The sequence below is a fragment of the Lemur catta genome, chromosome 15, assembly GCF_020740605.2.
Source record: "Lemur catta isolate mLemCat1 chromosome 15, mLemCat1.pri, whole genome shotgun sequence".
NCBI classification, from domain to species: domain Eukaryota; kingdom Metazoa; phylum Chordata; class Mammalia; order Primates; family Lemuridae; genus Lemur; species Lemur catta.
Genome location: NC_059142.1, coordinates 27,113,317 through 27,128,556, shown reverse-complemented (window position 1 = coordinate 27,128,556; position 15,240 = coordinate 27,113,317). Strand labels below are relative to the sequence as shown.

The 15,240-nt window shown below is 38.3% G+C and overlaps 1 protein-coding gene across 2 annotated transcripts; it reads right to left on the bottom strand.

Annotated features, from left to right (window-relative positions):
• Nucleotides 1–721: 721 nt before the first annotated feature.
• RNFT1 (ring finger protein, transmembrane 1) lies at nucleotides 722–13,423 on the bottom strand. Of its 2 annotated transcripts, none has more exons than XM_045525609.1 (9): nucleotides 13,234–13,423; nucleotides 11,482–11,939; nucleotides 11,198–11,274; nucleotides 9,976–10,076; nucleotides 8,496–8,649; nucleotides 7,711–7,869; nucleotides 6,627–6,692; nucleotides 2,089–2,190; nucleotides 722–1,469 (listed from the first exon to the last, which is right to left on the bottom strand). In XM_045525609.1, exons 2-9 carry the CDS (start codon nucleotides 11,882–11,884, stop codon nucleotides 1,335–1,337), a joined length of 1,197 nt encoding a protein of 398 aa, XP_045381565.1. In that variant the 5' UTR covers nucleotides 11,885–11,939; nucleotides 13,234–13,423; the 3' UTR covers nucleotides 722–1,334. The 2 variants fall into 2 exon arrangements, with proteins under 2 accessions (XP_045381565.1, XP_045381564.1); XM_045525608.1 differs by having other exon boundaries at nucleotides 722–1,428; nucleotides 13,234–13,321.
• Between the last annotated feature and the right edge of the window lie 1,817 nt (nucleotides 13,424–15,240).

Genomic DNA, 15,240 nt, shown 5'->3' with positions numbered 1-15,240 from the left:
ATACTGAATATTCATTCAGTATATTATAACTGAATGAATAGAAATAGTTATAGCCTAGCAGTATTTACCTAGAGAAGAAACTTAAAGGCTTCCTAATGTTTTCTTTGTCAATTTGGATGGCCATACAGGCATGAAAGTTACTTCACCTATAGCCAGTTGTTCACTATCCTTATTACTTACTAATCCATGTGCTGGTTTAGCTTTTGGCTTATCAATACTGCAAATTCATTTTCTACCTCTGCCTCCTTAACTTCTCCTTCCCACCATCTTTTACTTGTGTACAAACTGATAGATAGATGGGTAGAAGCCTTGTACTCTAAACTTAGATATAACAGGTAGCAGCCCTTCAGACTTCTGTTACAGATTTCAGCTTCTTACTTGGAGGGGAGAAAGTGCCTCATTCCCTTTGCCACCACCCTGCACAAATACCTACAGGCGAACAAACTGCACTATCCAAAGCTCCTGGCTGCCTCTGAGTGCAAGTTTTAATAAGATTCCAAAACTTTTCTGGAGAAGACTAGTTATAAGGGCACTCTCAGATTTCAGGGCATTTGCCTTGTTTTTTACACTATTCAAATCATCAAAGAAGACAGCTGTTTATAATTCATGTGAGTTATTTTAATAGTTACTTCAAGATACCACATGGCAGTATACAAAAAGCAAGAACATGAACAATAAAGCTGAAGCAGGAAGCATGTGTGAATGAGGTCCACAAACAAAATGAATTTAAATCATTTATTCTCAATGATTACTAATTATACTACAGAGAATAATACAATATTAAAATATATCATCCTCAGTAAATCTTAGAAAATCTGATTGTTACAGGTAAAATATAACATTTAGAACTTTCATTTAAAAATACAAATTATGAAAATTTCAAGAATTTTTAGAATGGGAATTATAAAAATGCTAAATAAAATTCTACTTTCAGATACTATGTATCTTAAAATATTATGAAAAATATTCTTTATTCTGAAAACAATGTCAGGAAAGAATACCTGAGTTCTCTAAAACCATGAGTTCTAGTTTCAAATTGCTGTTTTGGTAACATCAACAAGAAAACACAATTTAACACTGCAATTATCTATAAAATAATTAGGATAGAATAAATGTTGCATACACATTAGGTTGAACATTACATATATTTGAAAACAAGAGTTCTCTCATTTTATCTTTTGATGAAATGGACTACACACCTAAGTCTTAACTATATACCAAAACCATTTGGAAACATTTTTCATCTAGCCCTGAAAGTTCACACTAATGCCTTTATCAGTAGTCACTGAAACCAAATGAAATTAGTGTTTTGTGGCCTTAAAAGTTTATACAGTTTAATATATTTGAAGGTGTGATGAAGTGGCTCCATCTTTCCATTTGTTTATACGGTCTGAAATTACAGTTCTGCACAGTGGACATGTTTTCTCTCTGTTAAACCATAAGGTAATGCACTCGTCACAAAATATATGCTGTAAGGGAATTAAGAACTAGATTTTATCCTTGATAAACATTTTAAATTCATCACATTGCAGGGAATGAAAGGAATTTTGGAGAGCACTAATCCTCTCATTTTATAAATAAGAAAATGGGAGAAAGTATGACACATTCAAGACAACAAAGAGTGGTGTTAGTACAGTGAGGAGAATACTAGTGGCTTTACCACTATCTGTTTAACCATTTTTAATGAAATAGAAGCTATCCCCAGGTCATACCCTTTAGGTATGATAACAGCTTAATAAAGTCTTTGAGTTACCAGTAACTACCATAAAGTAACATAATGCAATAACAAATGTTGGTATTGTTCCGAAAGACTAGTAACCAATTATAAAAGTAGCCTGTTTTCCAATCACTTTGGTATTCAATCTGTCAATTGAATATTTTTCCCCTCTTCGTACACTCCTCTTTATAAAAATCATCAGAACTTAAGGGACAGGATTTAGCTAGTCTACCAGACCCCTAATCATGAAAAAATTAATATGTACCCTTCACTAAACATTGTAGGTTTTTATAATCTTACAACAAACATAAATGTGACTTTTGCAAGTCACAGAGAAGTGTTGTATGTAGGTTGTTTAAAAATATAATTACCTGACAGATGAGAAGTATTGGCTTCTGAAATTCAGCTTGACATATTGAACAAATATCATCCACATCTGAACACTGTCTCTTGCTGGCAGCTACTCCATAACTCTATGAAGATAATAAGTTCCATTCAGCTATAAATTTCTTTCTTTCCTGTTCCTCAAATACATTGGTGATGCTGTACTTCTCAAATCTCCCTGGAACCAGGCATTTGAAAACTTTCCCAAAGGAGGCCTGGCGTGGTGGCTCAAGCCTGTAATCCTAGCACTTGGGAGGCCGAGGCGGGCAGATTGTTTGAGCTCAGGAGTTCGAGACCAGCCTGAGCAAGAGCAAGACCCCATCTCTACTAAAAATAGAAAGAAACTATATGGACAGCTAAGAAACATATATATAGAAAAAATTAGCCAGGCATGGTGGCACATGCCTGTAATCCCAGCTACTGGGGAGGCTGAGGCAGGAGGACTGCTTGAGCCCAGGAGTTTGAGGTTGTTGTGAGCTAGGCTGATGCCATGGCACTCTAGCCCGGGCAACAGAGTGAGACTCTGTCTCAAAAAAAAAAAAAAAAAAAACTTTCCCAAAGGATACAAACATTTCAAAGCTGAAGCACATATGGAGAACCATATCTTGACTGAACCAAGGTGAAATCATTAAATATAATAATACCTAATAGGATCTTGGAAGATTGTTAGACCCACTGGATTTCCAAAAGATGACAACGCTTCAAATTCAACACAACTGGCTTAAGAGACTAAGCAATCTGAAATATATTATAGGACTGCCAAATTAAGCGCACTTACTTATGGAAATGGTTCATAAAGTCAATCCAGAGCTTGGCTGGCTGAATGTAACTCATGTGGAATGCTTGCTTTAAAAATAGATCTCTAAGCTAGGTGTGGTAGCTCATGCCTGTAATCTCAGCACTTTGGGAGGCCGAGGTGAGAGGATCACTTGAACCCAGGAGTTTGAGACCAGCATGAGCAACATAGAGAGACCCATCTCTACAAAAAATTTTTAGAAATTAGCCAGGGTGGTGGTATGCTCCAACAGTCCCAGCTACTGGGGAACCTGAGGTAGGGAGAAGCACTTGAGCCTAGTTCAAGGCTGCAGTGAGCTTTGCTTGTACCACTGCACTCTAGCCTGGGCAGTAGAGTAAAACCCTGTTTCTAAAAAAAAAATAAAAGATTTCTGTGCTCCATACTGGATATTGATTCAGTGGGTCCAGACATACTGGGATGTGACCCAGGAATCTGTATTTTTTAAAAGGTTTCCAAATGAATTCAATATGAGGAAGATTTGGAGACCAGTGAACAATGTTCTGCCACTAAATCTAAAAATAATTTTAATTATTATCCATAATTATAAAACATCAGAGCATTTAGTACTAAAAATGATGAAATTTTATAAAGAAACTGTAATAATGTTAAATGGTAGAATAATTGTCAAAACTAAGCAAAAATGGAATTCTTTGAACTTCCTTTTCTTCAAATGTCCTAAAAAAATTTCTGATCTCTTTAAGATCTTAACTTCCTCACCAAATTGAGTAGAACTCAGTCATTAACTAGACATAAGAGTTAAGAACCCTCAGTGAAATTTGGAAGAATCAAACTGTTACAAATGAGAGCAGCTTTCTATAGAAATTATAGGAAAAAGAAGAACATCCAGCTTCAATCATGACTTAACATATGTGAAGGTATGATCTAAACTTCTTATACTGAATGTCTAGGGATAAAAAACTGAAACTCAAAGGATAAAAATATTAAAAATTAGGATTTTTTGAGACTGGTGATATTAAAGATTCCAAAAACAAGTCAGGATACTGTTAGATGGTCTGGCTGCCATTTCCTTCAGTAAAGTGTCATTTAGCAGAGTACACTGCAGATATTTATGCTGACAAACTTTTAAAACATCATTTTGTTTTGAAGACTTCTTCCAGGTGAAGACTTATCCTGATGTTGACTGCCATTTCCCTGGTAAAGTTAAAGAACATGTATGTACATGTTCAGGATATCTCAGGGAAACTCAAGAATAAATCAACGAGTTGATAACTAATCATCTCTATACTTCTTTTGTCTCAGAGAAAGAATATCGGTATTTTATTGAGGGTCCTTCAGCACAAATTTTAGTAGATCAATTATAGTAAAATGGTTGACATTCACATAATCAATTGAATTAACTTGGACAAAGCTGAACTCTCAATTTTATTGTATTTTGTCTAAAGAAAGAAGTCTGCATAGGATGTAGCAAAACTTGTTTCTATTTTGCTAACTCTTCAAGGTGCCTAGCCAGTTAGTCTGGTCTACTTTGTAGACATAATCCATTTACGTATGTATGTATGTATGTATGTATGAATGACAGTCTTGCACTTGTTGCCTGGGCTAGAGTGCAGCGGTATCACCATAGCTCACTGCAACCTCAGACTCCTGGGCTCAAGCAATCCTCCAGCCTCAGTTCCCCAAGTAGCTGAGACTACAGGCGTGCACCATGACCCCAGGCTGATTTTTCTATTTTAAGTAGAGACAGGAGTCTCTCTCTTGCTCAGGCGAGTCTCGAACTCCTGAGTTCAAGTCGGCCTGCCTCAGCCTTCCAGAGTGCTAGGATTACAGGCGTGAGCAAACACACCTGGCTAGTTTTTCTAATTTTAGTAGAGACAAGGTCTCACTGTTGCTTAGGCTGGTATCAAACTCCTGAGCTCAAGCAAGCCTCTAGCCTCCCAGAGTGCTATGATTATAGGCATGAGCCACCGTACCCAGCCTTTTTGTTTTTAAGCAGTACCTGAGGTTGGCATTCTTATAAGTCAGCCTCCCTGAGCCCTGACTAAATAATTGTTTAAAGACCTAATGGACTGAAAAGCTGAGGATCAAACCCTGAAATCTGGTGACCACACCTAGGTACTAGGAAACTCTGAAGCTACCAAACAGCAAGTTAGCCTTCTCTGTGACACCCTTTCACTGCAATTTGTAATATCAACAGAGTCACATAATAAGTTTATAAATCACATCAGACTCTCAAACTAATTGTTAAATTCTATGCTGTGAACCTATTTGTGCACACACAATTGAGCAATGGGGAAATTTCTTCTAGTAAGAAAACTGTAAGGGACATTATTTTTGGTAATGCACTTTCTTCATATATACAATAAATTACTGTGGGAGCATTTTCATAGCAGCTGAATAAGGAGTTAATGGAAATACACAAAGCCACCATCTGTGGATTTAAAAAGGAAGAGGGGCCGGGCAAGGTGGCTCACACGTGTAATACCAGCACTTCGGGAGGCTGAGGCAAGACGATTGCATGAGGCCAGGAAGTCAGGGCCAGCCTAGGCAACACAGCTAGACCCTGTTTCTACAGAAAAAAAAAAAATTGTTGGGAGTAGTGGCACACACCTATAGTCCTAGCTACTTGGGAGGCTGAAGCAGGAAGATCCCTTGAGCCCAGGAGTTCAAGGTTGCAATGAGCTATGGTCACACCTCTGTACTCTAGCCTGGGTGACAGAATAAGACCTTGTCTCAAAAAAAAAAAAAAAAACAAAAACACAGAAGTTCATGACAAGATTTTTAAGGAAGTGTTTATAAACCTTTAAAAACAAGTGATTTGAAAGGGCAAGAGACACATTAAAAAACATATGCAGGCCGGGTACGGTGGCTCACGCCTGTAATCCTAGCACTCTGGGAGGCCGAGGCGGGTGGATTGCTCGAGGTCAGGAGTTCGAGACCAGCCTGAGCAAGAGCGAGACCCCGTCTCTACTAAAAATAGAAAGAAATTATCTGGCCAACTAAAAAATATATATAGAAAAAAATGAGCCAGGCATGGTGGCACATGCCTGTAGTCCCAGCTACTGGGGAGGCTGAGGCAGTAGGATCGCTTAAGCCCAGGAGTTTGAGGTTGCTGTGAGCTAGGCTGATGCCACGGCACTCACTCTAGCCCGGACAACACAGCGAGACTCTGTCTCAAAAACAAAAAAAACACATATGCATTGCAACAAGTTAACAGGTGGCTGTCTATGTGTAATTTAAGAAATTGATTATAAGCCGGGCACGGTGGCTCACGCCTATAATCCTAACACTCTGGGAGGCCGAGGCAGGAGGATTGCTCAAGGTCAGGAGTTCGAGACCAGCTGAGCAAGAGCGAGACCCCATCTCTACTTAAAAAAAAAAAATAGAAATTAGCTGGACAACTAAAAATATACATATAGAAAACATAAGCCGGGCATGGTAGCACATGCCTGTAGCCCCAGCTACTCAGGAGGCTGAGGCAGAAGGATCACTTGAGCCCAGGAGTTTGAGGTTGCTGTGAGCCAGGCTGATGCCACGGCACTCTAGCTCGGGCAAAAGAGCCAGACTCTGTCTCAAAAAAAGAAAAGAAACTGATTATAGAGATACACCTCCTAAATCATTATTGCCCCAGTGCCAAAGTACTGGAAAATAAGCTCAAAGTAAAATGAAAGGATCATCTCATTATGAAATCCATACTTGTAAAACTGCTAAACTAAAACATTTTTATAATTAGGTAAAAGTGTTTTTCCTTAACTGATATAAAGTACTTACTGGTCGTGTAAAAAATACTCGTAAAACCTGTCTGAAAGTTCTCAGATGTCCAAAAAAGTCCAAAAGCTGGAAGAGAAAAGGAGAGAATTTATTAATTCAAAGAGTGCTATCTGCTAAACCTAAAAATCAAAGCTGAAATCCCATAAAATCAAATTCTCATATTAACTTAATGCTCAGTTTATATTACAACTAATCATTTCATTCTAAATATATTTAAAGTCTAATTGCTGGATATTTTACTTAATGTATAGACTTGAGCTAGCTCTTAACCAAGCTGAAGTACATTTAAATATCTAGAGTAACAATTTGATCAAGACAAATATAAACTTAACTATGTCAAGGAGAAAGCAATTATCTGGTTCATATGTTCTTAACATTTAGAAAAGTTCCATAAAGTGATTATTGAGTTGAGGGGAGCTTATACTCCACTAGTTTAAGAATTATGTATATGGCCCGGCATGGTGGCTCACACCTGTAATCCTAGCACTCTGGGAGGCTGAGGCAGGAGGATTGCTTGAGCTCAGGAGTTTGAGACCAGCCTGAGCAAGAGTGAAACCCTGTCTCTACTAAAAATAAAAAGAAATTAGCCAAACAACTAAAAATAGAAAAAATTAGCTGGGCGTGGTGGCGCATGCCTATAGTCCCAGCTACCCGGGAGGCTGAGGCAGGAGGATCACTTGAGCCCAGGAGTTTGAGGTTGCTGTGAGCTAGGCTGACGCCATGGCATTCTAGCCCAGGCAAGAGAGTGAGACTCTGTCTCAAAAAAAAAAAAAAAAAAGAATTATGTGTATGACGAATGTCACTGTTGAGGATAACTATGTTCTATTCCACTTGTTTTTCCCTCTTAGATAATACAGGCTATGTGGAGGCCCACTCCCCTTCCCCCAGTAAAAACTAAGAACCACTGGATTAAGAGAAAGATATATATTTCTATTTCTAAATAGATACAGAACTGCCATCACTTCAAACTATTGCTGTGAAGATAAAACAAACTATAAAACAGTTAAAGACAAAAGTAGTTAGGTTAAATCAGTAATCATTATATGAATCATTACACAATGAAAAGACTTACAATGTTACGTACTTTTAGTATGAGGTAGAGTAGAGCCAGCAATATCCCAAGACTCCATCTAGTTACATTACCAAACTCCCCATAGCTTATGAGGTAACGAAACCAAACTGGTATAGGAACAAAAGTTCGGTAATACTGACATAACTCTTCTAAAAGCATATACCAATAACCCTAAAAAAGAAGGAAAAAACAAATAGAGCTATCTAAACTACTTAGAAACACAGCACAAATAGTAAATACGAGACTGAGAATATCGTAAGTATATGACACAATAATACAAATAACTATAAAATCTATAATGGTCATGATTAAGACTGACAACCTCAACCTGGTTCTCACATATTCCAGTCACTGGGTGGTTTGCTTTCAAAGAATTACCAAAGAATGGCAGTAAAAATATCTTATGTATACTACAAGCAAAACATATGTTTTTGCCGATTATAAAAAACATACAAGATTACTTTTACCGAGTATTTTTTACACGACCAGGTTTTTATTGAGCATGGGAAGCCACTGAATGTATATAGTCGATTGATAATGCCCTGGAGGAGAAGTACAAACTGAAATAATATTTTCCTGTATATGATGTGGGAACTGATTTTTTGATTATTCTAATTTTATCCAAATAGGTTAATATTTAGGTTCAAGTCCCAGAGCAAATGGTTGCCAGGCTGAGATAATATAGATAATTAAAATTAGGTTATTTATACAAAAAGAGGAGTCATTTAAACAAAGATTAAGTAGCATTAATGTGGTTTGTTAACATTATTCCAATAAAGCATAAGTTAGTTTCTCACCTTGGATTTAAAAGGCATGATGAAAGAAGGCACTAATAAAATAAGGCATTTCAGGCCCATGAAGAAGAATTTCAGAATGAAGTCTGTAATTCCAACAATCCAAAGTACTTCCCAGAAGTTCAAATAGTCCAAAGTAGGACTTAAAAAAATTAAGCTACCAAGAGAAAAACATCACAATTTACCAGAGTAACATACAAAATAAAGTATTGATAAGAGTATTTAATTTGCTACAAATATTTTACTTTAATATGTAAAAAATATGAGTTTGGCAAGATGATGTCAGAGTTCACATAAATGGATTCGAGATCAATTTGCTTATTTTAAACAGACTTTTTAAATGTTTAAATTTCAAATGTTTCCTTCATAAAATAGAGAAAAAGTGTTCATAGCTTGTCATGGTTGACACCTTTCTTGCCTTTCTAAAAAACTCATTAATACTAGACATCCGCCTTTCTCTCCTCAACCAACTCCAATTGGGATTCCATCCTCTTCTCCTTTCCACTGAATTGCTTTTGTCAAGATCACCAATTCCCTCTGTATTGCTAAATTTTAAAGTGACTTCTCTTTTTCAATCTTCCTTCCCTGAATTATTTTCTTTCTAGACTTCTAACACCACCACACTTCTTCTAGTTGTTCTTATATGTCACTAATGGTTTCTTCTTAAGTTTCCTTTGCTGCTCCTCCACTAACTGTGGTCATGTCCAGTACTGGGCCTTCTTTATCTACACTTTCCCTGGTTGGTTTTGTCCAGTCCTATGGTTTTTAAATATCAACCATATGCTGAGGATACCAAAATTTATAGCCCTAACCTCATCCAAGCTCGTGTCACATACCTAGAACCACTTTCTTAACAATTCTACTTGGCCTCTCAAACTCAACATGTTCAAAACAAAATTATCGATCCTCTCCTCAAAATCATTGGTTCCTTTCCCAGTCTTTCCCAGCCCAGTAAAATGGCACCATTATCAAGCCAGTTGCTAAGACTAAAGATCCAGAGGTCATTCTTGCTTCTTCCCACCCATCTACCCAATCCAATCGACCTGAGTGGTACTGGCTCCACCTCCAATCCATATCTCAGATTTGTCCATATCTCTAACTCCACTGAAACCAGTACTTCTAATTATCTGATAAAAGCTAAAAATTCAGAACATTCCTGCCTGACATAGAAACTTATCAACTACTGACCTTTAGTGAGTGTTCTCCTTCTAAAAACACATTAAAAAAGACCAGTAACAACCTAATGGTACTTAATAGATGGATTACATAAAAACTTAGGTATCAAAAATTAAATATTTATTGAGCACCTGCTATGTGCCACAGCACTGAGGATACATCTCTGAATAAGTCATTTAAAGCTCTGAATCATGAAAGGAGACAGGTAACAACTGAACTCAAATATATGTCATGAAGATATACGCAAAGTGCCATGGAATATGTGATTACATAAAAAATATAATTATGTATTTGGACCTCTAATTACCTGTAATAAAGTGACTGAGAACGAAAGGTATAATATAAAAGAACAGAAGATCCTGATAAGAATACCAGTAACCAAGCGCACTGAATCTTTGAGGACCTTTCCTGAAAAATAAAGAATTTTATGTTACTTTGATTTTGCCAGAATTTTAAATGTTAAACTGTTTAATGACTAATTTATTAACTTAGAACGTTTTTCTAGATTAATCTTAATAAAATGCAGAGTATCTGTTAAATTCTCATAGTCACTCAGTTTTAGCAACAATTCTTATATTAAAGAAAATTTTAAAATACAAGTTTCTTCACCGTATGAAAAACATTACCTATGTTTCAAAGCCAAATCTTCTACAAGCTGAAATAAAGGACCCAGCCAAAGGAAATTTTACCTTTGCAGCTCCCTTTTTTGTGCCTCCCCCATAAAACAGAATTTTAAAAATGCATTTAAGTTAATCAAGGTTTATAATATTTTAAATTCTCAGATAATAAGTATTTTATAAGGTAATTCGTTTTTAATCTCACTTTTTAAAGTCAAATTTTAAATTACTAGCTTAATTCAAAGCTTTACTAATTTAAAACTATGAATTAAGTTTTATAGTTTGATATATTCTACTATAAATTTCCAGGTCAGAATGCATGATCCTTTACACAGATATAGCCCTTTAATGTTGCTTTATGGTGAAATTTTATAAACTCATCTTATTTTTCCAAATGATTTATATGAGGAGGATTCTTGTAATTTATGTTATGGGAAAACTCCTTGAGTTTAAGAGAGATCTAAACAGTTTAACACTCTTTTTATTCAATGATACATTTTTAGTTATTTTATTTTTTTGTTCTTATTTGCTTTCTCTCAGCACAATCATTAGTAATTTTAAATCTTATAGTGCAACAATTAAAGTTTTAATGATTATATAGTATTACTTAGTATGGTAAAATTAACTCATAAAACATGAAGGCACTTGCCAAATCAGATCAAATAGTAGGTTCTAAACCTTTTAATCCTTCTGTCTACATTTCCTTTATAAGGAACCAAATATACAAAGAAAATAAAGTGAAGCAGTTCAGCATTAGGTCAGATAATTTATTATGGGTTATTTAGATATCAAATTTAATATATCATGAATGTTACAATATATCCTATTATTTCCTATTTCTCTCAAAATTATTTCTCTAAAATTCTATAGAGAGAAACAGTTAATATTTTTTTAGTTGCTTGTTATACTTACTCTTAGAAAAACCTGATTTACAATGCTTTTGTTTGCATACATAAAAGTTGTTAGCAGCCCAATTCCAAGAGAAATTCCTGTTAGAAAATAAGTTCCAGTTAATTGAAAGAAAAAAAAATTAAAAAGGATGACATAAGCTAACAATGACACGAATTAAAATGAAACGTACAATTTTAAAAGCTAACAGAAAATAAATAACTGAAATGCATAAAGTAGATTACCAATAAAGAAATAAAATTAACTGATTTAGCAAGTGAACAAGTCAATGTTTTATTATGTCCTACCTGTTATATGCTGCATAACAAGTTTGACACCCAGAATCAAAATATATGGAAGACTTTTTTGGAACCACTTGAAGAGATAGCGGAATTCTGAGAAGGAGCTACTACCATGTTCTCCGGACTCCGTGGTAGTATCATCAGGCTGCCTTCCTTCACTATGGGAGTGACTCCGTAAGCGACTATGTACACATCCATGGGTACAGCTATGGACACCTGACCTTGTATTTCTGGAGCTTGGATTTTCAGCACATTCTTTAGGTGTAGAGTTTATCTGGACATGAACATCTCCAGAATGAAGACAAGAACCTTCTCCTGTCAATCTTGTATGGACACACTGGGAGGCTGAGGCATCCTCACTGCCTCTGGGTCCTGGGGGACTGTGCAGCTGGCTACGATTGCCTTGCATGGCTCTTAAATGCTTTTTCTCTGATCCAGATTTCTTTGCTTCAGGGCTCTGTCTCCTAAAAAAGAAATCAAACAACAGAAAATATTCTAAGTGAACAGTTAAAATATAGGCAGTATATATTGCTCAAGAGGTGTCTTTTCACTAAAGGAGCGGCAGATAATCACTGCAGATGGATTCTCAGGTTATCACTTATTACTAGACTCCTCCCTTCTCTCTTAAGGCCAAGGCTCCACTGCCCTATACAAATAATCTTTAAGGGAACATCTGCGACCAAAAAGAGTTGAATTTCAGATGCCTCCAGTTCTCTAGTGGCAGAAGGCATTCAGCAAAATAGTTAAGAAATAAGAGTGCCCGGCAGATATTAATGAGTTCTAATACTCATACTGGATACTTTGGTACATTTACTTGGTCCAACTGGAGCAGTTTCGTCTCTGATGTAGATTCTACATCAAAGAAGTTTCATAAGGAAAAGTGAGTCGGTATTTTTTAATGCTTGGAAATGCTAGGAAGAAAAAAACATTACATCTTAGTGCCTTAAGTATCATCATTGATAATAAACATGTCACCCGTGTGACCCACAAATTTCGTTTTATGCTGAAACAGCTTTCCCAAAGCTCATAAGGTTCCCATTAATTAATGGTGCTGCCAAGAATATTACCTCCCCGTCCAAAAGAATGTTACCTAAATACCTTTTTAAAATAGGGATGCTGCGGAGAGTCACCATGTAATTGCTAGGTAACTCAAGAGTCTGAATAAAAGATAGTTACACAGTCTGCCCAGTGAAATGCCACCGTCGGTGCCGTGTGTATTGCGGGGGGAGGGAGGTGTCAGGCGCGGGGACGCTGGCCGGGAAGGATCCCTAAGGGAGCCGGCGTGGGTCGGAATCCCAGCTGACGACACGCGGAGCCTATCCCAGGCTGCCGTGCTTTCTCCGTTTCCCTAGGAGGCGGCTCGCGTTAACGTCAGAGCATGTTCTGTGTCATTCTCTTTCACTCTTAGAATTGATTACTGTTGCATTTACTGTGTATGGCGGTTTGGGCTCTACTGCTTTTCACTAGAGGCTTCCACCCGGCTCCGACGTCACGGGTGCTATTTATTTCCTCAAACCTCTGAAGAGCGACTTTAAACACGGCAGTTTCAGAGCCTTTTCTGTAAGTAAAAACACGGAGCCCTCCCACTCTCCTTCATGCACAGATCAGGAAGAGCAAAATAGGTGAACACAAACAACTCTTCCGGAATCCCCGACGGCGGGGTTCTCCACCCCCGTCCCAGCCTCGAGTGCCTCAGTTCTTCTCCCCACAGCCCCTCCGCCGCCGCCGCCCGCTCCGCCCGCGGCCCCCAGGCCTGACCTCTCATGACCAGGAGCGGACGGAGGCCTCGGCGGCGACAACAGAAACAGGAGCACACGCGCCTTCGAGCCCTTCAGGCAGATCGTCACCCGCAGCCCCCGCGACCAGCAACTCCGGCCCGGTGGCTGCGGGGGCGGCGGCGCGCGCGCTCCCCAGACGTCCTCAAGCGCGCGCCCCGCCCGGCGCCGCGTCCCAGCCCCGCCCCGGGGACGGCTCGGGCGCGCGGGCGCCGCTGCGCGCGCCACCGAAGGAGGGGCTGCGCCTCGGCACTCGGTGCAGGCGTGGCGCTAAACAATAGGTCGCTGCTCGTATTGCGTATGTATGTGTAGTCCGCCACGCGCCTCCGAGAGCCTGGGCGTCGTGACGCGAAAATGTTTAGGCTCCGGAACCTGCCCTTGGAGCAGGGGCTGCAGTCGGACTGTCTCAGCCCCGGTCCCTCGGGGTCCTCCCGGCCCGGGGCTTCCCGCCTCCGAGACCGGAGCTGCCGGAGCCGCGTGGGCGGGGGCTGAGGGGGCGACAGCGTTGGGCTTTCCGGGTTCGGGTTTCACGAGCTTAATTCTTGACCCGATTGGGGCCGGGCGGTGAAGTTTTAACCGAACTGGGTTTTCGTTATAATCGTGAAGTTGCGCTTTGGGAACTAGGCCCTGCCGAAACGTGAGATCAGAAGCAAAGAGAAGTGCGGGAGGGTTTGCGTGGGGGGGGAAGTAGAAGTTAGGTTCGAAAACCCCTGTCTTGTGTGGGGTATCGGGGACTCTACTGTCCTCGCAGCAATTCTGTTAATCTAAAATTGTTCTAAAATTAAAGGGTGACTGAGGGAAAAGAAAACGAAAAAAAACCCTGCTTTTTTTGATCCACGGTCTAAATATATTTCAAATGATACAGAATGTATTCTATGCATGTCCCCCGCAACCACCAATAGCCTTTCCATTCTGAACGGCAAGCTTCTTTCTACCTTTTGTTTTTATTACTTTGTATTCATAGAGATGGACATCAAGTAAATGTCTTTCGATAATTCTTGAAGTTAAATATTCCATGCAATGTGGACTGAACTAACCTGGGAGAGGGGTTCAGTCTTCCTCAGAGAAGATAAATTTGCATATATACGCAGACATCATGAGTTGAATGTCTAGTAAAAAAGTTGTATTTTGTCTTTTTATTAGTGACGACCTGATTTAAAACCATTAACAGCTACCTTGCCTAAGTTAGTTTGCTGATGTGTGCCTTTTGAGATTCCTTAACAATGAAATTGTTTGCACCTTATTTTCTGCTATATCAGAATACTGCACACTGAATCCAGTGTTTAACCTCACTTCTATTTTGAGGCTGTACTTAAATCAGATTAGTTCTATTACCAGATCACTTCCCTTGGGTGGAAAGGCATTTAAAAAAAATCCAAAATGAGTATTAGATCAGCTTTTCACTGTTGATTAAGACATTTGCTTGGGGGGTTGGGGTACAATATACTTAAGTATCTCTGAGCTTGACTCATTTAAGACTTCCTGACAAATTAGATTTCTAGGTCAGTAAGGCTGAGGGCCACGCTCTAGACTGGCTGCAGTGAATTTTCCAAGGAGACTTATTTGTATATATTCTACTATTCCAACTATGACATGAATATTTTTATTTTAAATTTTAAAATGTATGAAAATTTAGGAAAAAAAAAAAAAAACCTGGCAAAATTCAGCTGCAGCCACAATGGAGTACCAGTATGTTTTGGTACCTTTGTAAATTTAGTATACCTAATGTTTAAATTCTCATTAACATATTCATAACACTGAAAGTGCATATTGAAAGTTTATTAGTGCACTTGAAACTGCAACTCACTAAAATAACTTGACTAAAACATATTCGAAGAAGTAAAGAGCACTGAGTTGATGAAAATATTTGACTCGGTGACAGACTATTATCCGATAAATTTTCTTTCCACTGGCGTCTGAAACGTTGGAAATAGACTTTTTAATTTTAATTGATTAATTCAAAAAGCATTTGCCAAGTTCTTACTGAGTG

What these genes read in the sequence shown, in the direction of transcription:
- RNFT1 (XM_045525609.1), bottom strand. Translation starts at nt 11,884, where the DNA reads ATGCAAGGCAATCGTAGCCAGCTGCACAGTCCCCCAGGACCCAGAGGC. An exon ending in TAAATCAGGTTTTTCTAAGA is followed by an intron (nt 10,077 to 11,197) that starts GTAAGTATAACA and finishes TTTATTTTTCAG; the next exon opens with GAAAGGTCCTCAAAGATTCA. An exon ending in GAGTATTTTTTACACGACCA is followed by an intron (nt 2,191 to 6,626) that starts GTAAGTACTTTA and finishes TTATCTTCATAG; the next exon opens with AGTTATGGAGTAGCTGCCAG.